This window comes from Zingiber officinale, chromosome 1B (genome assembly GCF_018446385.1).
Source record: "Zingiber officinale cultivar Zhangliang chromosome 1B, Zo_v1.1, whole genome shotgun sequence".
In the NCBI taxonomy this organism is placed as follows: Eukaryota; Viridiplantae; Streptophyta; class Magnoliopsida; order Zingiberales; family Zingiberaceae; genus Zingiber; species Zingiber officinale.
This window is the reverse complement of record NC_055986.1, coordinates 117,668,933-117,694,977: the sequence shown is the minus strand read 5'-3', so window position 1 is coordinate 117,694,977 and position 26,045 is coordinate 117,668,933. Positions and strand designations below refer to the sequence as shown.

The 26,045-nt window shown below is 39.3% G+C and overlaps 4 protein-coding genes and 1 long non-coding RNA gene across 5 annotated transcripts; 3 read left to right on the top strand and 2 right to left on the bottom strand.

Annotated features, from left to right (window-relative positions):
• Positions 1-1,338: 1,338 nt before the first annotated feature.
• LOC121975140 lies at positions 1,339-2,788 on the bottom strand. Its single transcript, XR_006110275.1, has 2 exons — positions 1,920-2,788; positions 1,339-1,755 (listed from the first exon to the last, which is right to left on the bottom strand). It is a non-coding gene; the product is annotated as an uncharacterized LOC121975140 (long non-coding RNA).
• A 260-nt stretch (positions 2,789-3,048) lies between these two features.
• LOC121975126 (protein UXT homolog) lies at positions 3,049-5,781 on the top strand. The gene is made up of 6 exons (XM_042526553.1): positions 3,049-3,664; positions 3,753-3,782; positions 3,868-3,969; positions 4,617-4,724; positions 5,299-5,353; positions 5,609-5,781. Exons 1-6 carry the CDS (start codon positions 3,561-3,563, stop codon positions 5,654-5,656), a joined length of 447 nt encoding a protein of 148 aa, XP_042382487.1. The 5' UTR covers positions 3,049-3,560; the 3' UTR covers positions 5,657-5,781.
• A 633-nt stretch (positions 5,782-6,414) lies between these two features.
• Positions 6,415-6,801, top strand: LOC122041244 (nodulin-related protein 1-like). Its single transcript, XM_042600873.1, has one exon. It carries the CDS (start codon positions 6,415-6,417, stop codon positions 6,799-6,801), a length of 387 nt encoding a protein of 128 aa, XP_042456807.1.
• A 328-nt stretch (positions 6,802-7,129) lies between these two features.
• Positions 7,130-21,290, top strand: LOC121975135 (protein RIK-like). Its single transcript, XM_042526561.1, has 12 exons — positions 7,130-7,424; positions 16,596-16,830; positions 17,096-17,205; positions 17,287-17,310; positions 17,391-17,475; positions 18,213-18,339; positions 18,412-18,500; positions 18,764-18,857; positions 18,947-19,064; positions 19,260-19,761; positions 20,310-20,638; positions 20,719-21,290. The coding sequence occupies exons 1-11, from the start codon at positions 7,366-7,368 to the stop codon at positions 20,394-20,396; spliced, it is 1,530 nt and encodes a 509-aa protein (XP_042382495.1). The 5' UTR covers positions 7,130-7,365; the 3' UTR covers positions 20,397-20,638; positions 20,719-21,290.
• An 835-nt stretch (positions 21,291-22,125) lies between these two features.
• Positions 22,126-23,446, bottom strand: LOC121975120 (GDP-mannose transporter GONST3-like). Its single transcript, XM_042526542.1, has one exon. The coding sequence runs from the start codon at positions 23,444-23,446 to the stop codon at positions 22,331-22,333; it is 1,116 nt and encodes a 371-aa protein (XP_042382476.1). The 3' UTR covers positions 22,126-22,330.
• Between the last annotated feature and the right edge of the window lie 2,599 nt (positions 23,447-26,045).

The following is a 26,045-nucleotide window of genomic DNA, read 5'->3' as shown; positions in this document are numbered from 1 at the left end:
GCTAGTGAATTGCCCAACGAAAGTATTCACGGAGTACGGGCCTTCGAGTAGGAGTCGTCACAGGCTCCGAACGAAGTAAATCCACTGTATTCAATTTTCTTATTCCGCTGCGTTTATACTCGTTGTTTTTTGAATCGATATTCACCCCCCCTCTATCGACGTTTCACGATCCAACAGGTTTTAGTTTTGTTTGATATATACCAGCCGTGTTGCTTGATGAGTGTGAGCTCTGAGGGCTATGTATATAAGTCTCAGATTGTCATCCGTACAGGGGAGATGCTGTCGAAATTTCTTCTGGTAGGGATTACCTGAGGCGTGACAGTGATACTTATATGCATGGTTTGTGTCATGATAACTGTCACGATTCTATCGTTTCATCTTTAATATCATTTTACGAAACGGTCGTGGTGAGGATATATTAAAAAATTAATAATTATTATTCAATAATAATATTTAGAAGTTTGACTTAATGAAAATTTTAAAATTTAAATTTATATTTAGAGTATGGGTAATTTAAGAATTATGAAAATAATCTATAATCCGGTAATGATGAGGGGTCCCGTAAAAAAAAAGGTTAAAATAAGAAGATCGACTGACGTGGAAGACAAAGTCAATCGGGGTATCTAAGCCGGTCGATTGGACTAAGAATGGCCGAGCGGAACGGGTACTACTAAGTGGATGGTACTAGCTTAGGAGACAAGTAAGTCGTCTCTCTCTGGCTGGGCAAAATTGCCCTCCAACAACAAAGAAAGCTATGCAGCATTTGGTCTCACTGACCGGGCTCCGTGCCCAGTCAAAGCGGGATAATCGACGACGATAAGAAAGCAAGGGAAAAAAAGAGTCGGCAGACCCTAAGGACACTACCAAGCGGGCTTCGGTCGATTACGCGTGCCCCCATCAAATATCTTATCATATCCTTTTGGGAGTTTATGTCGCTGACAGTAGGGCATATCTAATAGATGTATAGTACTTTAGAAGCTTCCAAGCTTTACATCAAAGGATGACTGCTTAAGGAATGATGTCAGAGATATTTTTTTGACTTGTCTTTTCTTAGGATACCTGAGAAAATGTGTCTATGATTTGAGATGCGGTCATGGATTCTATAGTGACACTATAAAAGGGGTTTCCACCTACAAGGGGAGGTATGCGTAACTTCGTCTTCTACATCCTGTAGCTACAATTTTCTATTTTTTAAGCTCGTCGGAGATTGACTTGAGCGTCGGAGGGCCAACACCGATAACTCCTTTCCGACTCGACACTGATAATTTTGTATTACAAGGCTACATGGAGTTCTCACTGCGTCAACTTTAAAGTCACATTCCCATCCTACCATCTTCATTGTTTTTTAATAGCATCAATCCATATTAAATATTTAATCATGTACTAGCCCATGAAGATATGTCTAAAATACTAAATAACATAATAATAAATGATCCTGTCGGGAAGCTGAGAAGATGGACCTATCGGCGTGACGTGTCTGGAAGGTTGACCGCGTTCTCATGACTCGGCTGATGAGCTGTCTCTTGTGTTGACCAAATCGTCCAATGTCTTCTGGTCAACCACACCTGCAACCAGTGACCGAGTTGCCCTGATCCCTAGTACCTCGATGCTCGAGGTGGGTCCCGCGCACAGATAAGCATTCACATAATAATAGGACAATAAAATAAATGCAAAATAAATACGACGACGTACCCTGGCCCCGGGGGGGGGGGGCGCCCTCGGATGGATGGATGCGAGTCAGCTGAGGAGCTGGATCTGCGAGCGACGACATGGAATCTAATGCAGTCGGAGTCCAAAGAGACGGCACGTAGACCGGATGCGATAGCGGCTCGTAGGCCGTCGCACGGCACACAAGCCGTATAATGTCACTAACTAAATGGCTCGATGGCCGGAACACACACGCAGAGTATAATACAAACCTTGGAGGGCGGCGGTGAAGGTGGCATCATAAGGCGGTAACGGCCACTAGAAGCGAGGCCGCTGAATTGGGCAGCAGTGGCTTGAAGTGGCGCCAAGGATGGCGACAGCGACTGGCAAGGGCGACAACGCTCACAGGGATGCCAACGCCCGCTGGATTAACACACGGATGAGAGCCCTCGTGCATGAGGGCGAGGGGCTGCTAGTAATGGGCATGGCAAGCATCGGAGGCAGCGCAGGTACCGTCTGTGTACGCTTCTGCCGTGATGGTCGGGCACAAGGAAACCCCTACCGGAGGGGGCTTCCGGCGAGAGGATAAGAGGCGAGGCAGCTAGGTCCACGATGAGGCTTCTGGCGAGGGAAGAAGAGAGGCGTCACTGTAGCGACAGTGAGAGGAGGTAGCGCGACCGCGTGTCCTCTGCTGGTGTCGGCAGCGTGAATGAAGAGCAGCCCTAGTCCAGAGGAGATGATGAGCAAGAGGCGTCGGCACTGGTGGATCGACGGCGTCGACCACGTTGGCGCTGAGAAGGCGGAGCAGCGAGTGCAAGGAAAGGATATGGCCCGGAGGCGAGCACCGCCGACGGAACTTTCCAGCGGCGGCAGCGAGAGCAGAAGCCCCTCGGTGTCGACGGCGGACCACCAAAGCACGAACCGGCGTCGACGCTGGCCAGCAAACCTGCGTGCGAGGGCTGGCGGCGAAGAAACCAGCGCCCCTTCATCGGGTGAACAGTGCCCACTTTTTCAATACAAACCCTTAACCTCCCAAAAGATAAAACTACCCCTCTCCCTTCTCCTAATCATTCATTTGCCATTAGCTATATCCGCATCAATAAAAATAAGTAATAAATCTATTATATATATATATATATATATATATATATATAGAGAGAGAGAGAGAGAGAGAAGAGAGAGAGAGGGGCTGATAATAATGCTAAATAATTAAAATTTAATTTAGTTTAATTTATTTAGGAAATTAATAATAATATAGTTAATAGTTAATAAAAAATAAATTTATATGATTATATAGATTTTTTAAAAAGTTAACATGATTTTATGTTATATTATATTTTAAAATATTTATATTTTTTAGAAAATGAATTTTATTTATTAAAATCTAAGTTCTGAGTTCTAAATTTCTATTAGCGTCCGTATTCTCTCACGTCTCACGCGCCTAAACCCTAAACCGCCACAGCCGCCTTCTTCTTCTTCTTCTCCTCGCGATCTCGTGCCCGCCCCGTGAGTTGCCCGATCAGGCCACGCCGGAGCTCCTCCGACGTCGTTGTCAAATTCATCCGGAGGTAATCATTTCCAATCCGTTTCGTTCCGGATGTTCCGATCTGTTCTTTTGCCGTTATAACGTCCGAGAACGGCGTTTTAAAGCAAGACACGTTTACTGGAATTTTGGATACGCCCCCGGGCTGTGCACCGATGGGTGCTATACTAATCCGAGTTAGTATTTGAATGGTGGACTAGTAGAGATCTAATTGTTAGAGAATAATTCGTTGAGGAATAAAATTTTTAAAGGGGCGGTTCAGCTATCATATTACTTCCTTCATCCTGCCTGATTTCCTTCTCGGCCGGCCGGCCGGCCAAAATTTCTAAACTTTGAACACGAGAGAGCCAGAAGAACCCGTTACGTCGACATGGACGAGATGAACATGCGTGTGCGGCAAGAGAAGGTGCAGAAGTTCGAGGAGTTTGTTGATCGGCGCCTCAAGCCCAACCTCGTTGATGCCATCACTCTACGGTATTTTCTTTTTCTTTCTTTCTCAATTAAATTTCTAGCGTTGATTCCTGTTGATCCCTGTATTGGTTGTTATGCCCTTTTTTTTCAGCGACAAGGTGATCGAAAAGCAGAAAGTTTTGTATCCTTTGCCATTCTATGTTATTTATTCAGGATAGTGGTTTGCGCTTATTATTATTGGTTTTACTTGACTATGATCACAATAGCTCGGATTTGAAGAGGAATATTGTAAGCTTACAGAAGAATAATGTGACATCTCTTCGTTCGATGGTTAATCTGGGTTCTGAAGTTTACGCCCAAGCAGAAGTGTAAATTTTTTACATTCTTGTTTTTACCTAAGTTACATTTCTTATAGGGTCCAGCTTGCAGTGTACTTGTCCTGTTTAGTTCATAACAGTTGCAAACTACTTCAACACTAAATATTTTAGCTCTTCAACTTGACGAAGATTAGTTTGACAATCAGAATCTCACAAAGGAGTAGTTTCTAAAACTTCATCATAAAATCCTTTTTTTTTTATCGAAGGAAATTCAAATTTGTTGGAATTTAACTCACCCGAGCCATCCGGCACAAGGGACACTAATTATTGATAGAATCTGGCTATAAATTGAGTTACTCAATATCACAAGCATTTTCCACTATTTTGAGGAGCATTGGCCGTTCAGAAGTCTATCTTGTCCTACACAAAAATAGTATCGGGGTTAGTTCAGTTATGGGATTATTGAGTAAGCTCAGTGTATTGTGTAAAATAGAATGGGAAACTGGCTATGTTTCCATCAAAAACGGATTGATGAAATGAATACTTATTATATAGCTTATTAATGATATGAAGATCCAGACTAGTTATCATGTTTTATTGAATTTTAAATAATTAAGGAGCTGTGATAAATCCAAATATTTCCCTGGACGATATGTTTTCAAAGTTTACATTTTTTTTTTCTTCTGTTCGTTTTGCAGACCTGAAACTAGCCACATATTTTTAGATATCGGGTTGGGTTTTCATGTGGAGTTCACTTTGCCAGAAGCACTAGAATTCATATCAGTGAGGGAGGCTAGGTTAGCCAAGTAAGTTACCTTTATCACTCAATTTGTTTCTCTTTTGCTTGCTATTTCTAATAATTCAAAAAACTTATGAACTAGGAGGAATTGAAAAAAAAAAGAAGCAAAAACAAAACATGTTCATCTTATATATTTTTTTCAACCTCAAAGGCCAACCTTTTGTTTTTCTTTCATTTGGTTCACATTGACCATACTTTGTTCCAGGCCAAATATTTCATCTTGAAAGCTTGATGAAGGGTATCTATAAGTCAACATTCTATTTCTCTGAATGGCAGTTGACACTGTCATCAAACCTGAATGTCACCTGTTTTGGTGCATTACTATCTGCCTCCTGAAGCTTATTTCGATGGATGATGTAGTTCATCCTTATATTGCATCAGGATGCAACTTGCTTTTCTCATCTTGACAAAACCTGATTCTGACACGTTGAAAAATTTTCATGAACAAGTTTATACAACTAGATCGACAAAAGAAAACAAGGCCTTGGTCTTTCCGTATAGGTTGACTTTATTTTTACTTCTATACGTTGACGTTATTTTTAACTGATAAGCATATCTTTGTTGTGTCTGAATTTGCTCAGGCAGATAGAGGAGCACACACACCTTATTGCAAACATCAAAGCACAAATTAAGTTGGTACGTATCTTTTATATCATGGTTTACCTTGTCATGTATTTAGTAATTTGATCTTCTTAAACTCTTCACCTAAGAGTTTGCTACTCTCGATTTGTGCTTGCATCTTCATTGGAAAGCATTTAAACCCATTTTTTAAAAAGTATTACAATATTGTTCGGTAATTGTGTTATTTTTTGTTGATATGATCCAGGTTTTAGTAAATATGCTCAGTTCAGTTGTGTATATATTCATGATAGTAATGAAGTTGAATTTTAGGTATGCGAAGGTATTCGAGAGCTGCTTCAGCTTCCACCCGCAGAATGATGTAAAATTTTTTAGTGAGAGTTGTAACTTGTTTCTACTGTTGTGCTACTATATCCGTGGGATATGCTAGGAAATGGAGACAATTCTTATGAAGAAAAGGAAAAATTGTTGGATTTCTTCCTTCATTTGGTCGTTTTTCATCAGCTTGGAGTTTGCCCTCTTGTTTCCTAAGGATTTTAGTTTATAAAGTGTTTAAAAATAAAAATTGTGCATCGAGTCAAATGAGCTGAATTGAACGAGTGAAAGTCAAAATGATCAAATTATTATTATTTGATAAACTGAATGAATTTAGCAGGTAAATTAATATATTCATAAATTTAGAAGTTTAAGGATAAAAAGAGATAAATAATAAGGGATTTGTTTTTACAAATTTGAACACGAAAGCACCCTCCTGTCAATAAGCAATATCAAGACTTTATTGAGTCTTCAAGAAATAAAAATTTACTAGCAATTTATAAACGAGGGCATCTAGATTCTAGAACATGAAAGAACATGAAATTTATATATCAATTTGTTTGATTTCTAAACCATGCTTAGTTGTGGAAATCCAAGTCCATTTTGGCAACTTGGAAGTCCACGTTAACTTATGACTTCCACAATATGCTTCTATCGTGTTAGATTAAACGATAAATAATTCTATCAGCAAATGCAAAGAGAATAGCTTGCTTGTCCTTCCACCTAATTCCCAAGTTCTTGTACCTCTAATTCGATCTAAAGTGACAATTTGAGTCCTAAATCAATCCTGAGGAAGAAGACACATGGATCCCCATGATCACACCACCAGCAAGCCAGACAAACCCAACACATCCCAACTAGTCTCCAGCGCAAAGGTGATGTCTGAAGCCGCCAAGTCCGCCCTCCACCGCCGCGATATTGAAGAGATAGACAAGGCTAAAGTGGCCGGAGCAGCCGCCGACTTGCTCGGTGCTGCTTCTCAATATGCAAAGCTCGAAGAGAAGGGCTTGGGTAAGTACGTTGGGCAAGCTCAAGATTATCTCCATAAATATCAACCAGCATCAGACGATGGACGTGGATCCACTGATCAAGAAGAAGAGCAGTCGTCAAGTTCTCAAGCTCAAAATCGCTCGAAGGGAGGGTTTGGGAAGTACTTGAAGCTAGCTCAAGGCTTCTTGAAGAAGCTTTGAGTTCGAACTTGTACCTCTTTGTTTTCAGTTTAAATTTGAATGGGGGTTGTGGTGCGAATTCTCGTGTTGATTAGAAGAGCTACATTAATGCTCTGTTTATTTAGAAAGATGAAACGAGAAGGGACATCTGATTTTTTTTTTTTTATAAATAAAATGTTCTCTTTATGTAACAAAAAATAAGGGAAGTTTTTTTTAAAAAATAATACAGATTTGGAGATTATAAATAAAATAAGATTTTTTTTTTTTTTTATAGAAGTGCTTTTAAATTATTCTCCAGGAACGGACGATGGGTATACAAACTATTTAATATTTATGCGACGACGGATGGATAAATGACAGATTCGAGGGCGTTCCCACAATCTCCAAAAGAGCCCCTCGTCCTGCTTCGGCACCGAGCACGTTTAACCTCTCCGTCGCCGAGAAGCGAAGCCCTAAGCGGAGTTGCCAATTCCGCCGCTGACGCTTTCCTCCTGCTGTTCTGGTTTCAGTTCGCTCCGCGCTCGGGCTCCCCGACCGATCTATTTCTGAATTTATCCCGATCGGCTTATCTTCGGCAGCCTAGAGATGACGGAAGATACGAGTTCGAAAGATACCGAGGCGTCCACTGTTCTCGGCAGGCAAAGGTGCCCTTTCTCAATTCCGTACCACTGTTTCGACTTTCCGTTTCTTATGCACTGCGTCGTGACTAAATGGCGGTTAAGGGTCATGTAGCTTCTTTGATTTTAGATAGATGTATAGTTTTGTGTCACAGTATTAGGTTAGCGGTGTTCTCGCTGATGCATTGGATCTAAATTGCGAATATGGATTTCCGTCTAATCGAGCTCAAATGCCCCGTTGTCAGAGGTGATGCGTCTGGAGGGCCCTTTTTTCTGTTATTTTCTTCGTGTAAGTTATCTACTTTATTTTCTTTCAAATATGTTGCTCTCTGTATTTCTATTTTCTAGAATTAGTTAATATTTTCTTATAGGCAAGGGGTCTCTTTGTGTTGAAAAAGACCAAATAAGTTTCTGATTCAGGAAACAACGCAGTGGAATAAATAAATTCTTTCTTCCTCTTTTATGCAATTAAATAAGCAAAGCAAACCAACCAAATAACTCAGCAGTCGATCCTCATACGGCAGAAAAATTTTTACACAGATTTTTAGAGTGGAAAGCACCAAAGTAGAAGAAGATTTACCGATTAAGTATACGAATTTATTTCTCCCGTGTTCTCCCCTATTTATGCTTGTACTATATATAACTAGTCACTTGCCCCCACCGGGCTTAGCTGAATTGGTAAGTCATTGTTGGCTTGCCACATGAGGTCCAGGGGTTGAACCTTGGCGCTGGTGGGGCGTAAATTTCTCCAACCCGTATATATCCCCACCCCCCCTTGCCGTTCAGTTATCATGATTTACCTCCTTCGTGTTGGTCTTGGGATGGGCTGGTGGGGGCGCTGGGGACGAGCGTAATCACCTTTTGCCCTATATATATATATACTAGTGATCGTGCATGTTAGCTAGAGCCTTAGAGCCAATCATTTGATGATTGTATTATGGATTTGTCGTATCATATTCTATATAAATAAAGGCATTTGGTTTTTGGTTATTATACTTACTTGTATTGGTGCCAAATAAACTAAATATAATAACGTCCTTGAGTAGAAGGTTCTTACCTATATCAATCGGTTAGCTGAACCGATAGTGAGATGATATAGGGAACACTACTCTTAATCATTTCTAGTCGAGTATTAACATTCAGGGACAATGTTAATGCAATAAGACTAGCATGTAGGTCAACTCGATGACTTGATCTCACAAGTCATGAATATAGAGATATCAAGTTGACACATGGGTATGCATTAGAGAATATATACTGAATGATCCGCCATGAAAAAGTATCATGGATCGTTATATGAGTGTCATATACTTTCTCATGTGGCTATTAGTATGACTACTAGTCCTTGGACCTGAAGTCACCATGGATTCCTACATAAGGAGTTATGTACTTTGGTTTCGTCAAACGTCACCCGTAACTGGGTGGACTATAAAGGCGATTACTGGGTATGTAACGAATTATGCAGAGGGATGTGAGTGATGTAGATGGGATCTATCCCTCCTATATGACGGGAGAGACATCGGTATTCGTGATAGAGTGAGACCACGAAGTGCATGACCATGCCCAAATGAGTCAATATGAGATATTGAGCTCATTTGTTTTAGTGAGTCTACTTGGAGTTCAAGATTTAGATTGATAGGATGACACGGTCTATGCCTCACATTGATCAATCTAGATGTCTAGGATAGAAGGACACTTGTCATATATTGTGAGGAGTCATAATTAGTAGTCACAAGGTGATGTTGGATCTCAACATTCTTGTAATGATGTATTGCTAGATGCCGCTCATTGCTTATGTTTCTAAAGGAGTTTAGAAACATTGCCAACGTTACAAGAACCTATTGGGTCACACACAAAGAACAAGTGGATGAAGATTAGGTTCATATGATGAACCAATTGGATTAGGTTCATATGATGCACCAAAGATTGGATTCGGATTAATTCAAATTAGACTTATTGAGTTAGACTCAATTAAATTCAATTGTTGAATGAGTCTAATTTAAATTTGATTCATTGAGTCAATTTATATTAATGAATTGAGATTCATTAAATTAAAAATTGACTTGATTCAAAGGTTGGATTTAACTCAACAAGGAAGAAAATTGGTCAATTTTGACTTGACCAAATGGAAGTTGAAACATCAAGTTTGACTTGATGTATTGCCACATCATGAAGGTTGACTCATCCTACATGGCATGACTAATCTTGCCACATCATCTCCACCTTATTATGGTGTGCCACCTCATGGAGGTTACACATCCCATTCACTTAATGTGGCCGACCACATTAAATGAGGGGGTTACAAGATGTGTCCGGCCACACTAATGCTTGTGGAGAGGTTTTGTTTTGTGGCATTGATGTGTGTTTATGGTTGCATCTTCTTCCTTGGGTTCTTCCTCCTCCTTTGCTATTGTTGCCGTGGGTTTCAAGCAAGGAAGAAGAAAGGTGAGTGAATCTAATCCAAGAAGAAAGGTTAGTGAAAGTCACATAGAGTTTTTAGATGAGTGTGTTCTCTTCTTTTCCTTTCTTCATCTTCCAATCCTATCCGAGAGCATCAAGAAGTTCTAGTACACTTGTGGTGTTCTCTTCTCCATCCTTGAGTGTTAGAGAACACTTCTTGTTCGTGTGGATACTACTAGAGGTGTGTACGTTTGAACACACTCGAGATCCGGCGCACCTTGGACGAGCGGGATTCGCAAAAGGGCACGCAACAAGGGTAACCTTCTAAACATGTAGATCTAAGTGTAGATCTAGTTAGTAAACTCGTACATGTAAAATTTTGTTCTATACTCTTCGCACGGATCCGTTGGCTAGGGAGTTTCGGGGTTTCCGCGAAGCGAAAAAGCGGTTTTCGCGACGCGAAAAAGTGGTTTTCGCGGCCCGAAAAACCCAACAGTGCACACGCGTCGCGTGTGTAATATAATACATTGAAATCACATTGACTCTTTATAATGAAATTATATTAATTAAAGCATTTTAGCATTAAAATACTAAAGTAGAGTCATTAGCGTAAAGTACCTGACTTTTGAAAATCTGAATTATTTGAATCTTTGAAAATCCGAATTGTTTGGCCTAAAATATTATACTTATCTTAGTAAAAAAACTAAGAAAAGTATATTTTTTAACATTGTCGGCCTAAAATATTTATAGAAATTTTTTTGATCATAGTGTTGTCAATTATAAGATGTGGGACTAAAGAGAACTATATTTTTTTATATAAAACAACCAGAGAAAATTAATGATGAGGAAAATTCATAATAATACGCCGCAGCTGAGTGTCGAACTCTAGATCACTGATTGTTTTGCTTGTGGAATTACTAATAAATCTTGGAATTATTTTTAGTATGAATAGAAAAAAAGGATATTAATGTAAATTCATTTTAGGCTTCACCAAAGTTAATTAGTAAAGGGGGGGAGATTTTTAATAAAATAGTAAGATAACTGGCGACTTACATCAAAACCTAGTTAATTTTATCACAAATGGGATTTGGATTAAATGGCTTAAAAAAACCATCATCCCTCACTAATGTGAGAGGGACCCACAACAAGATCTCCCCCTCCTGATCACGTGGAGTGTACCTCCATACCTGCAACACCTCAGCACACCACAAGCTTTTCTTTAGGTAATACCTTAGTCATCATATCTGAACCATTCACATCGGTATGAATCTTTTCAAGTTGTAGCATTCTTGATTCCAACACATCACCTATCCAATGATATCTCATGCCATTATGTTTTGATTGTGAGTGGAAAGTGGAATTCTTACTTAGATGAATTGTACTTTGACTGTCACAGTATAATGTAAAATTTTCTTACTCATGGGCCAACTCCTGTAGGAACTTCTTCATCCACAAGACTTATTTGCAAGCTTCTGTAATTGCAATATACTCAGCGTCTGTGGTTGACAAAGCAACACATTTCTGCCGTTTAGATTGCCATGAAACTGCTCCCTGCAAAAGTAATCAAGTATCTGATGTAGACTTTCTTGAGTCCAAGTCGCCAACCATATCTGCATCTGTAAAACCATTCAACACAGGTTTATCATCTCCAAAACACAAGCACACTCTGGAAGTATCTCTGAGATACCTGAAAATCCATTTAGATGCAGTCCAATGTTCTTTTCCTGGATTAGAAAGAAACCAACTAACAACACTAACTACATGAGCGATATCTCGGCTCATACACACTATGGCATACATCAAGCTACCCATTGCAGATGCATAAGGCATAGTCTCCATCTCCTATTTCACTTTCTCAATTGTAGGATTTTGTTTGGAGCTAAGTTTAAAGTGTCCTGCAAGTGGAGAAAAATAGGCTTGGCATTGCTCATATCAAATCTCTCAAGAACTTTTCGCATGTACCTCTCTTGAGATAACCACAATTTGTTTAACTTCCCGTCATGAATAATTTTCATGCCAAGGATTTGTCTAGCCGGACCCAAATCCCTTCATAGCAAAAGATTTGCTAAGCTCTCATTTGAGTTTCTCAATTGCAATATGATGGGCAACAATTAACATATCATCAGCATATAGCAAGAGAATTACAAAATTGCTGTCAGAGAATTTCTTTACGAAAACACAGTGGTCAGAAGTAGTTTTACCATACCCATTTGTTTCCATAAAAGTATTGAATTTTTTGTACCACTGTCTTGGCGCTTGCTTAATCCGGCTCAAACTTTTTCTCAGCAAACGAGATCTTCTTTCCCTTTAACTCTAAAGCCTTTGGGCTTCTCCATGTAAATTTCTTCCTCCAAATCACCATGGAGGAAAGCTGTCTTCACATCAAGTTGTTTCACCTCCGAATTCAAACTAGCTGCTAATTCCAAAGCAACTCTGATTGAACTCATTTTCACAACAGGTGAGAAAATCTCATCAAAGTTGACACTCTTAGTTTGACTAAATCCTTTCACCTTGTATCTTGGTTGTAAGTTATTCTCCTCTAACTTTAATCTGAAAACCCATTTCTTTTTCAAAGCTCTCTTACCCTTTGGTAACCTCACAAGATCATAAGTGTTGTTCTTATGCAAGGATTTTATTTCATCTTGCATGACACTCAACCACTCATTTTTTTTCTCATGTAACAATACTTCTTGATAATTTTCTGGCTCTCCCCCATCAGTGAGCATCACATACTAACTAACTGGATATCTGGTAAAAGGTTGTTTCACTCTGGTGGATTTTCTCAAATTAGACTCAATTGGTAAATCTGTTGGATTCTCATCAATTGGCCCATCATCATCAAAAGGAGGATCAACATACCCGAATCAATTAATTCTTCATTGCTAGAACTTGGTCTCTTAGGTTTCTCAAAATCTGCAATGGTCTGATTTTCTAGAAACACTGCATCTCTACTTCTGATAACTTTCTTGTCGGATTCCAAATTCTGTACCAGACTCCTCATGATTGTACCCAATAAAAATACATTGCTTTGTTTTACTATCAAGTTTAGACCTCTCATCTCTAGGAACATGCACAAATGCCTGCAGCCAAAAACTCTCAAGTGCTGATATGAAACATCTTTCCCTGTCCATATATCATGATCCAAAGGAACTAACGGTGAAAAATTTATCAAGTCAACCTCTAATCTCATTGCCTCCCCCAGAAAAAACTTTGGCAATTTTGAATGAGAGGCATGCACCGAATTCTATGGTTAATAGTGCGGTTCATTCTCGCTGCAGCTCCATTGTGCTGAGGTTTGTCTTCTTAAACTTGATCCCATGAGTTCGGCAGTAATCCTCAAACAGTCCCTATACTCACCACTATTATCTGAGCAAACACATTTCAATTTCTTACTAGTTTCCCTCTCAGCTGATGCTTGAAAAATCTTAAAATAACTCAGAGAATGATCTTTAGTTTCAAAGCATAAGTCCACACTTTTATGGAATGATCATCAATAAATGTAATATAATAATGAGCACCACCAAGACTCATGGCATCCATAGAACAAATATCAATGTGCACTAAATCTAATACATTAGCTTTTCTAGATGGAGGAAAAGTTTTAAAAGCCACTCTATGTTGTTTATCGGCCAAACAATGAGTGCATACCTCTAAATTTGCAGATTTGAGGCCAGGAATAATCTGTTTCTAAGAGAGTTTCTGCATTCCATTCGGGCTCATGTGCCCAAGCCGCATATGGCATAGTTGAGTGGACTAATCATCAACTGCATTCAATTCACCCCCATAAGACTTTGCCTCCAGCAAATAACCAAAGACCCATTAGTGAGCTTCCACTTTCCTTCACCAAAGTGGTTATGGACTTATGGTATCCCTCATCATCAAATATACCAGTGGAAATTAAATTCAGACGAATTTCAAGAACATGTCTCACATTTTTCAGACACAATCTACGTCCAACATCAGTATTTATATGGACATCACCCATACCTGCAATTCTGCATTCTGTATTATTTCCCATTTTCACATTACCAAACTCAGCATTACTATAGGCAGAAAACGCATCACATCGAGAAGTAACATGATATGAAGCACCATAATCAACCACTTCTGGCATGTGAGATTAACACTACTACCATCGCAAATAATAGTAACATCTCCATCTGCTGTCGCTGCAGTATTGGCATCATCTTTCTATGCTTACATCTATGTTTTTTGCTTTTGTTCTCTAATACATTTTCTACACTGAGATTGTTTGTGTCCTGGTGCATCACAATAATAACATTTGAAAACATTCCTCAGCTGAACTTTCCTCGTGATCTGACATTATTATCATGACTCCTTGGGTTTCTACACTTACTCCTACCTTGTTTCTCTAAGACTAGCACTTGATTCTATGTAGTCAGTCCTCGCTCCTTTCTCCTATTTTCTTTATTCAACATGCTCTCCTTCACCATCTTCAAAGTAAGAGTACCATGTGGAGCGGAATTACTTAGAGAAACAACAAGATTCTCCCAACTATCAGGTAAGGAACTCATTAAGCATAAAGCATAAATCTCATTGTCAAACTTGATGTCCAGCACTGTTAAATGATTCACTATCCCCTAAAAAATATTCAAATGATTGGAAATTGGAGTTCCATCTGTATACCGCAGATGCATCAACTTTCTGAAAAGAAAAGCTTTATTCTGTGCAATTTTCTTTTCATATAATTCTTTCAGAGGTTTCCAAACCACACTAGCTTGTTTCATTTGCAATATGCTGATAGACACTGTTGTCAACCCACTGCTGAATCTTACCAACTGCCTTTCTGTTCAACTTGGCCCAATCTTTATCAGACATCTCTTTAGGTTTGCTTTTATCACCCAGAAGAATGTCTTCATAATCAAAACAACAAAATAAATCTTCCATTCACGACTTCCAAATTGAATAATTGGTAGCTGCGAGTTTAATCATAGTACTACTTTTGTTACCAGATTCCTCCATTTAATTAGCACAAAAATAAGTGGGACTTAACTTGGCTTTCATACCACTTGTTGAGAAAGATCAAATAAGTTTCTAATTTAGGAAACCATGCAGTGGAATAAATAAATTCTTTCTTCCTTTTATGCAATTAAATAAGCAAAGCAAACCAACCAAATGACTTCAAAAAAATTGACACAATTTTTTAGCGTGGAAAACTCTCCTGAGAAAAACCACAGGACCCTTAGGCCACTTAAATCTTCCACTAATAAAATTAATGGGGTACACCAAGTTCTTCTCAAGAGAACAACAACTAGAGGGAAATACAAGCAAATCATAAAAGAAACCACAATTCAAACCGCTAATCTTGGTACCTAGGTAATCACAAACAATATACCAGAACTCCACCAAAGTAGAAGAAGATTCGTCCAAATTTCTTTCTCCAACGTTCTCCCCTGTTTCTCTCTTGTACTATATATAACTGGCCACTTACATCTAAACCTATTTAATTTTATCATAAATAGGCTTTGGATTAAATAGCTTAAAAAAACCATCATCCCTCACTAATGTGAGAGGGACCCACAACAAGACTTTGGATGTCCACATATAATCACCCTATATTTCTTTTTTTTTAATCAAGAAAATTAGTGAAATATTAGACCTTCAAATATGGAGATCGATTTGTACAAAATGACACCTTATATCTTCTCTCTACCTAGTTTCTTAGGTTGAATATACGTTTCTATCAGCTTGGTATTGCTGCCGTAGGTCATTAGCACTATTGTTGGTATCCTTCCGCCAACAGTATTCAAGCAGGTAGCTTTAAAAACAAGGATGCCTTCTTTACCTTCATATTCTTCTTCTGCCATCTAAATTCTATACTTTTCTAACCTTTTCTGATTCTTCAACAGTGTCTTTCACATAGGAGAGTACTCCAGCCTGTTCATTTCTAGTATTCAAGATCATTGATGCCTCTCACACCATAATCTTAAAGTTCAGATTTACCTTATTTATTTTCTACCAAAATTGGTTTTGAGAAAAATATGCATGTCTTAATGTCAAAAGAAGAAATTTGATTCTAACACAATGCGAGGAGGATATCAATTAAATGCAAATTGGGTGGTATAACCTGAAGTCAAGATTGATGCTAAATTTGAGAATTTAGAGACCAAATTTGAGGAATTTAAAATGGAAATGGTAAAACTTGTTTTCAGAAAATTGTGCACGTCCTTAAAGTGATCATCCTTTTATCTCTTTCCTTACTCTATTTCTTCCAATATTAGGAGCTGGGTTTCAAGAGTAAGCACGAATGATATTGGCTGGTAAGTGATACTGCATTGTCAGCTCTTCATCCATCAAAAGGAAGAGAGACAAAAAATTAAAATTCACCCAGAGAGCATGTAATACAAGATGCCAGGATGCTGAAGCTTTAGCCTTCATGCATTTTGATATCTATGGATTTGGAATGCTACCTAGGTGCTTCAATGTATTTTGGATGTTATTTTTAAAGGATTTTGTAAATGTTGAATGCTTCATATCTTTGATTCTTCATCTACTCCTCACCAGTGACACCTAACACCCTTATCAATTACTTGCAAGATTTTCAAAGTTATTTTTACCCAAGTTTGATCAACACAGGTTCATATTGTCTTCATGAGAATTGGGCTTTAGGGATATAGTACAGGCGCTTTGCTTGTATACCTGTTTGTGATTTTTAGGGTACAAGTGAGAAGTTATCTCTGAACAATTTACTGCTGGAGCTAAAACCTTTTTGTTTTCGGTAGGATATTAACAAATTTTGTTTTAGGCATTGCTGAAACAAGTTTTACTTCTTGTCAGGAAAAAGAGAAAGTGGGACCAGCCTGCTGAGCCACTGGTAGCTGCTGGAGTTTTAGTCCCAGGGGCACCATGTACTTCAAATGCTATTCTGGGATCCACTCTTCCTGGAGCTTTTCCATTGTCTGCATCTCTTTTTACAATTCCAATTCTCATGTCTTCTGTTAATCCCCTTGAAACGGTACAATCACCTTTAGCAACACAAAATGCTGCTACCATTATTCAAAACTTAAGTCAGGCGAGGGCCTTTTTGTGTGTGGAAAGGTTCCTTTTCATTAAATGAATAACCGAATGCTAATTTGTTAGGAAGCTACTGCTTCCATTTGCTTCGTTCTTAAAGATTTTGGTGCTACCTTTCTTCTTATTGTCTTATGATGTATAATAAAGGTTCAAAGTATTGTATGTTTTCCTTGTTCATATATATTGAATAAACTCTCTACTCTTGTCATATCATTAGTGCATATTATGTAAATAGAGATTCTTGACTTTGTCTGCACTTCCAGACAAAGATTCAAGATGAGGTAATAGCAAGGGAAATTGTGATAAATGATGCAGAACCAAGTATAAGATACAAGCTCACGAAACGTCAAACCCAAGACGAGGTGAACCTTTGGTCTAATTTGATTTACTTTTCATTATTAGTCCATGCTTACAGATTTTTTTGCATTCTATGTTGGAATTGCAGTTTAACGAGTTCTTGTGCAATTGTCATAACTAGGTATATTTTCTAAGTATTGCTTTTAGAAGATTTCCTGCTATGAATTCAACATTTTGATCCATATGTGTTAATGCTTGTAGGGGCAAGTACCATCCTCCAAATGGATTGGCAGGATTGCCAGACAATGAGAAACCATTATATCTCCATATCTCTTCTGGGGCTAATGTATGTGTTATTTATTGATCCATAGTACCATTTTATAGCAATTTTTGGAAATGAGAAAGGTTTGCTAGTTTTTCAGAATACTTTTTTTATCGTATTAATCACTGATGAGTTGCCAGCATATTCACGGCCCTTAACATTTTTGTTCTGATCATTTTAGGAAAGTTATCATCTCCTTTTCTTTAGTTTCTTGTGTTTAAGTTCTTTTTCCACATCATTGAGGTTCCACACCAATAGCAAAAGAACCGATAAGGGAGTCTTCAGATGATTGTGAGTTACACCTTTGATATTGTTGTATGGAATTGGTTGCCTTGCATCTTTTGTTGATACTCTATTTATAATCTTAGATTCAAATTGTTTAAACACAGTAAGATATGTACGGTATTTGTCATGAAGATATTTCTTTTCATTCAGAATAAATTTATCACTAGTAAAATATGTATGCTTTCATTTAGTCATAATCACTTTTTATTTTAAATGACACTAAATGGTCAAAGCAAGTTTGATCTTGGGCCAAGATTTGGTTCATGATAATCTTAGAATTAAATGGAGGTGGCATTGCTGATCACCCATCTTCTATTATTCCCATATATTCCCATAATTCATTTTAATATACTGTTATTTTAATTATATTTTCATTATTCATATTCTAGCCAGCTTATGCGCTAAATTCTCTTCTTTTTATTTCCTTTCAAACTGGCATCTGTATGTTGTTAATCAATCTGTGATTGCATTTTTAGATAAAAGACATTGCTGAAAGTATTAGAGCAGTTGATCATGCAGCGGTAATGGTTGAGGAGATCATGCAACGTGGCCAAATTCCTTTGGTATCTTCTAATCCTCTCCACTCAGTTTTGCTTAATGGAGATTTTTATGATTTTTAGTAACAAATGGCATGGACAAGCTTATCATATGAACAAATTTGTGACTTTGGGTGGCAGGGTACTCAAATACTTAGTACATCTCTGTTTCTGGGCTTTGATGCTGAACCTTCATTGCACATTTCTGCTCGAATACGTGGTCCAAATGTATGTTTTCTTTTTCTGTAAAAACCTTTTTTCTTTGTAGCTTTCAAAACATTATGAATGCCCATGACATTGCCAATGGCATAACTTTCACACTTTGTAATGCTTCTGACTTGTTTTCTCGATGTATTGTATTTGCTCAAGTTGAAGGTTTTGTTTGTTTGTTTTTCCATTCTTACATAATCTAATATTTTAAGCTCTCCCTTACATCTCCATGTTGGAGAGATTGTTTTTTTGTTCTGCTGGTGGTTCGGATGTGTATGCAGGACCTCTATATCAATCACATTATGAATGAAACAGGAGCTACCGTCCTACTTAGAGGTCAAGGATCTGAACATCTTGATAGTTCTCACACTGAAGGTGCCTAGTTACTAATTTACTGGTAGTATTTTTAACCTTTTGGATTACATTGCTTTCTACTGTTAATAAATTATTGGTTTAACATATAGAAGCTTTGCAACCCCTGCATTTATATCTGTCAAGTTCTAATGCAAAACGTCTTGAAGCTGCAAAGATCTTAGCAGAAAACCTTTTGGATACAGTTGCCAGGGAATGTGGCACCTCAAGGTTTGTTGACTATATAGATATTGATACTTCATTCCGTAGTCATTGAGTCTAGAATTCATCCATTTTATAGAGTCTATCTTGTCTAGTGGTCATCAGCATTGCTATATAGTGCATTAGATTGTACTAGTATGATTGGATTTACTTATATATTTAAAATTTATTAATCTAAGAGCTAACCTATTACCTTTGGTTTAGAATTTCTTCAACTAAAGTTTATGGTGTTGTTCCCCCACCACAGCAATTGTTGGCGGGAACAGAAAGCTCATTAAGAGTTGTATCTGCTGGAAATTATAATCAAATACCTGTTATTTCATCCACTGCCACTGGAATTGTGGCAGCAACACAATCGTTTGTTGCTGGTGGAGTTGCAACTGCTTCAGGCACTGTTTTTCAATCTGTAGAGCAGTTAAAATATGGAAATTCCCGAAGCTTGGTTAGCTATGCTCTTCCAGGGGTCACTAGTGTAACATGCTATAATGGCTATGAAGGAATATACCCCCAAGCCACACCATCGCAGCAAGTTGCCTTAGCACTTAGACAAGCATCATCTTCATCTACTGCTATTTCATCTACAAGTTCTTTGGTAAGCACAACTGAGAGGAAATCAAGTTCAGTTGCTGAAGCAGATACACATCCTCTACAGAAACGTAAATTTAAGGAATTACCAGTTACTTCAAAAGGGTCAACTCCCCTTCAGGTATAGTTTCATCTGGTATCGTTAAAGCTATGTTTGGCATGTGCGGTCTGTTATTGTATTTGACATACCTGCAAAGTTTTTCCCATGGCATTAGAAAATCTTCAAACGAGGAAGAAAAAGACCAAAAAAGATTTATTAGTAATAATAAAATAAGATAAAATTTATCTAAGTATAGATGATGATATAGTAGGAGATAGAGCTCAATGGTGTAAAATTATTCATATAGCCGATGGGATAAGGCTTGGTTGTTGTTGTATTAGAAAGTTTTCATTGTGAAACCTTAGAAGGCTAAGTTAGGCTTAATCAGCAATTTAGAATGTCACTAACTTGCTGTGCAAGGCAACTCATCAGATAAGGTTTATCGGTTGCTGGGAGACCATGCTAACTCTTATTTATATGAAATTATTGATAATTGCAGTTAGTGATAGTAGGTAGTGGCCATTGGACGAATTAACATCCCTTTGTACTCCCTGATTTTTTTTTTTAAATAGTTAGTACTCCTTTGATGCACCACAACTATTTTAATTTCTCTAAATCTCAATTGTCAGTGTCTTATTCTAAGACATGCCAGTTTTCATCATCCCAATCGCGGATACAATGGGATGATGGCGCCCATCAAAGAAAAACTTAGATAGCGGATGCAATGGGATGCCCCCTCCCCCTCCAAGGACCATGCCGCCTCTGCCTCTGAAGTTTTCATCATCTCAATCGCTACCCAAGACTGACAATGCAAAGGAGGTTTTGACAGAACCAAGTGCTGTGCAAGAAGCTTCAAAAAATATGCCTCGACCTCAGAAGTTTTTGAAAGCTTTGCTGCCCACAAAAGTTGACGGTGGGAATGTGGATACTAAGAAACCTGCGGTGCAGCATCTATCAGGTATAGACATTTGATCTCTGAAAATTCGATGCCCTGCTTGTTAACTTGAACACCTATTCTCCTGTCATGTTTGTTTCCAGATACGCTACTCAAGCTTGCAGAATATGGGGATGATGATGATGATGAGGTTTCAGATCCAAGTGTAGGGTTGCTAAAGAGCTCTCCAGTTGGGAATTCAATGGCAAAACCATTTTGGGCTGTATGATTTTAAGGTGTACCTTGTGTGTTCTTGAAATTTGCCGGTCCTCATTGCCCGAGATACAAAATTATCAGTGTGCATGACAGCAGTGGATGCTACCACCACAGCTACCTGCAATGAACAAGACTGCTACTAAAGGATGTCTTGCCACTTAGAGACCTCGAAGTAATAAGCTGGAATGAGCTTGCATGCTTTGATTAGCTTTGGTTGACCTCTTTGTTTTACCCCATTTTAATTTCTCTTTTCTTTTTCTTGCTTGGAAGAAGGGAAATTTACTTCATTGCCCTTTTTCTTTCTATTTCGTTGCCTTTCCCCCCTTGAATTCCTTTGCAGAAATTGCCTATAAGATAGGCTTATTATTTCTCTGCCGTTGTTTGTTTGCCTTTGTGACAAACTCGGATATGGAAGTTTTTCTCTCAGGTACATTGAATGTTAATTCAATGTTTCTTAACATTTTTCTGTAGTTTGTTGTCATGACTCGGGTCAAGATTGAGATGGGATGCTCAACTCACCTCATACAGCTCGCTAGGAACCCTAAGAGAATTACAATCTTCTTTGCGCAGTCTTGCAGACCTGACTTTAGTAGATTCGGACGGGGTAATTACATGCTTAATTAGATAGTTCAAGATCTTAACTTTGATTAGTAGCTCAAGTTTAATACTTTAGATGAGTGATATGGTGATTATGAAGGCAGTAAAGCTAATGAAACTATGCCGTGGTGTTTGATTTATTTCACTTGGTAGGATTTCACTATATAGATGAATTGATGAATGATTCATGAGGGGCATATACATTGCCTATTTGCCTTGAAATACCCAGTAACATAGTACACATGAAAACATTGAATGTGAGACCTGCTACTAATTAATATTCGAGTGGTATGATCTCCCACGTTTGGAAAGCAATTTTTATCGACCGACTGTGAATGGATGACTCATGACTTCATCACGTGGAATTATGCAGGTCTGAAGGCGAGAATGAGGACACCACCATCCTAAAGCTGTAAAATAGAGAGAAAGACACGGAAACAACGTGCAGACCAGATGCTCTTGCTGGACCAGATCGGATATATTCTAAGAAAGAAAAGAACAGATTTCTTTTTTGTGCTTGCTATTTCATGCAATTGGCGGCAGCTGGCTTATCTCGATTTGTGCAACGCTTTTGATTGGCCTGCTCGCATGTTTTCTCCTTTCCCTACCGACCATGAATGCTGATTTAATGTCTGCAACGATCAAATCAAACCCGCAGTTTTCACTAATCTGTTTACCCAGGTAAGATGAACGATTGATTACCTTTGCAAATTTACCAACGATTGATCAGAATCATTTATAATCTTGGAAAAAAATCTAGAAATACAGAACGATCTTCTCGTGATCATTAATCGAACAACAACTAGTTTAAAATCTTGCTACTTCTGCAGATTTGTATCCGATAGATCACGATCGAAGAGCAGATCACGAATCAGGTCATCATGTATCATTTTTCTTCGACGATCAAGCATTTTGCGCACTGACAGTACTGGTGTTCCCTTCCAGCAGACGCCGCTGCTCTTCATCGTCGTCGTCGGCGACCGCTGCCGGCTGCTCGGCGGCCTCTGCTTTCTTAGGTTTGGTGGTGGACTGCTGGTACAGCACGCCCCCGAACATGCACAGGAGCAGTCCGAGCGTGCCGACGAAGGTGGAGTGTTTGTCCCACACCACCAAATTGATCGCCACGGTGAGGAGCTTGTTGACGATCCCCAGCACCGTGAAGCCCGTCGCCGAGATCGCCCTTCGGCATGAGAACCCGAAGAAGGAGATGGAGAGGCCGAACAGGCACGAAAGCGCCACCGGAAGCACCACCCCCACAGAGAACCACTCGGCCGTTTGAGCGCCGGTGGCGGCGGCCTTCTTCATGTCGCGTAGCTCCCCCATCACCAAAAACTCCAAGGGAAACAGCAGCAGCGCCTCGAGGTTGTTGTAGAGGACGAGGCCCCAAGTGTTGAGGCCGATGGTCATCACGACGTGCTTGATGTAGACGAAGTCGACGGACATGCTGATGAGGTAGGCGGCGGCCCAGGCATAGGCCGTCACCGTGAACTGGTAGTCGGTCGCCACGTAGACCACGCTGCCGCCGAAGATGACGCCGAGGGAAGCCCAGGTTTTGAGCGAAGGCCAAGGCTGGTGGAGGAAGAGCGTCTCGCCGACGGCCACGAAGAGGGGCACGGCGGAGCGGAAGACGATGAAGGTGTCGACGTTGGCGTGGAGGAGGAGCTCGCTGTTGGTGAAGATGGAGACGTAGAACATGAAGGCGGCGGGGAGGAAGCGCCACATGGTGCGGAGGTGAAGGGGGTCGTGGTCGATGAGGCGCAGGCGGCCGCAGAGGAGGACGCCGGCGACGCTGGTGAGGTACTGGAGGGCGGTGAGGGCGCCGGGGTAGGGGAACTTCATCACCGCCCACTTGTTGATGATGGAGAGCAGGGAACCGGAGATGCAGTATCCGGCGGCGATGCCGTAAACGGATGCTTGCTGCGCCAGGATTTGGAGAAATCCACGTTTCGGCTGTGGTTGGGCGTCGATTTGCATGGCGGCGACGGCGGCGGCCTTGGATGTCTGGGTGGCGGTGGACATCTTGGAAGAGTTATTCACCGTGGAATTGAAGACCGGGGACACAGCGATTAAGCCTCTTCTCGCCTCACGGGATTAAAGAAATATCGCAAGGGTTGGAGAAGACTTTTCTAAGCCAGGCATTGACGGCGGCGGTGGGTTTCTCATTAATTCAAAAGATTGATTGGTACAAGTTCAATTATAATAGTAAGGATTTGGTATAATAAAAGTCTCCTTCCGAATATTATTAATTCGAATTTAATTCAAACAAAAAATTATGGAAGAGGTACAAGTTCAATTTGAATTTATTAATTTCGAATATAAAATAATTTATGAATCGACTCAGCAATTAGTAATAAGGATTTGGTTTGTCGCCTCTGATAGAAATTTGTCTAGTGCAGGGTTTAAGGTTTGCTGATTCATTATGATTGTATCAATAATAATTATATATATTTTTAGAAAAATATTTTATAAAATCTATTTTATTTTAAAGCAAAATCACCTACTTTTATTCATGAGAAGACAGCAAGGATATCGTTACAACTTGCAAAGGTCAGTTAGAGAAAGACACATTTAGCCATTCAAATTTAGAGGAATCATCAAAGGCCAGTCATTTCAGGTACATTGAATACTACTTAGTCTGATTAATTATTTTAGAGGAATCATCAAAAACTTTTCGAGTCGATGAATGCTCAGCATGATTCGTAGTTCTTCTCATATGTTCCAGGGATGTAAGCTCGAAACTAATGAGTAAAGCATGAATTTCCATTGCTAGCTGCAGGCTGAGTTACTACTCGAACCCTCTAAAGGGAATTTGAGTATATGCTAACATTATGAATACTCAATAACATATACAGATATATTCTGTAGTGAATGACCATCAACTCCGCACCCTTCACCAACCCCGGACTTCAAATGATTTCCACCTTCGAGCCCAAAACCTGTCCAAGAGAATCTCGGGCAATCGCTCCAATACTAAATCAATGTATGGTCTTGTCGTACCCCACGTCCACATCCAATCAGACCTGATTGTTATTCGGTGTGTTTCTCCTTAATTTGAAAGATTGGAAATAATAAAAGTCTGCTTCCAAATATTATTAATTCGAATTTAATTTTAAAAAAATTTTATCGAAGAGGTACAAGTTCAATTTTTATTAAAAAAATTGTGGAAGATCTAACAAAAATCAATCTCTCTCGTCCTCCGATAGAGGCGCTATCCTGTGAGGTTTTCTTTTCTAGAACGTAGGTCTAGAACTAGGATTTGTTACGGATTTAGAGGAACTTATAAGATGTGTTAATTTGTTAAAGGCCTTTTCCATCGATAAGGAAGTTATTCTATCGGTAGATATGGTAAATTTAAAACAGGCGAATAGAGAAATCTTTAGAACTCAAATGCCCAGGCGAAAAAGTAGATTAATATTAAAATTATTGGTGACAACCTTTTCCTTTTAGAATTCTCCTTACTCACTATTTTACGACATGCTCTGTTTGATTGATGGGCCTTAGTCTTTCTTCTCGTCTTCAAGGCACTCATGGATTGGTAGTAACCATCAGATATGATTTTCGATGAAATTCCCATCTAGATTCAATGTTATAATGTTTCTCTTGTATTTATGGACTCGATTATCCTCCATCAAGTAGGCTCACATATTAGGAAGGTGATTGCAATTGACTCAGGTGGCAAAAGATGATTCGCTCACCCCCTTCTAGTGCTTCCGTCAACTAGTCTTCAGGTCAACACGGAAAAAGTAAATCATGGGTGACAACTAGCCTTGGGTATTTGAATAGCACACGAGGGTGATTGCAATTAAATCAGGAGAAGATGGGAGGTGTGTAGGGAAATATGCTAGCATTCGGGTGACACTATATATCTCTCAACTGATGAGATAGGGGTTATGGGTTATGCCAGAAGATTCACCGGAAGTAGTGTCTAGCATTCTGCTTTATGAACACTAATCCTGTCTAAAATCGGTGAAGACGGTGAGCTGAGGACGTGGCTCTACTGTTGACTCAATGAAGACTCCGCGTTGTCCTGTAACACAAAGAGCATTAATGTCGAGCCAGGGAAGAGGTTCCCAACATTGACCCTCCGACGCTCAAGTCAGTGATCAATTTCGGAGCAAAAAGTAGTATGTAATAGTCAACTGTAGCAAAGATTGTGTGCAAATAATAAGCATCGCATACCTCCGCCTATAGAAATGAGACTCCTTTTATAGTGTCCCTGTTGCATTGTGCACGCATCTCAAAGTATTAACACATTTTTCAAAGCTTTTCTAAGAAAGGACAAGTCATAAAGTGCTCCTGACACCTTTCCTTAAACGAGCACGCAAATCTCTATGATTTGATAAGCTGAAAGCTTCTAAAGGACGATTTACCAGTGGGGCATTCTTTGTCCTTTTTGGCACAAACTTTCAAAAGAATATGATATGAAAGATATTTGGATCCTACCGTAGGCCAACTGGTAGCTACTCGGTCAGTCGATCACTAGCTCAGCCTTACAGAATGTAGCCAACAACTTGTTCTTCACTCGACCCTTTGTTTTGCCAAGGATGCTTGCTATGTCCAATCAGCCCTTAGATCTGATCTGACGGAATGGTGGGACGGGTACATAGCCTCAAACCTC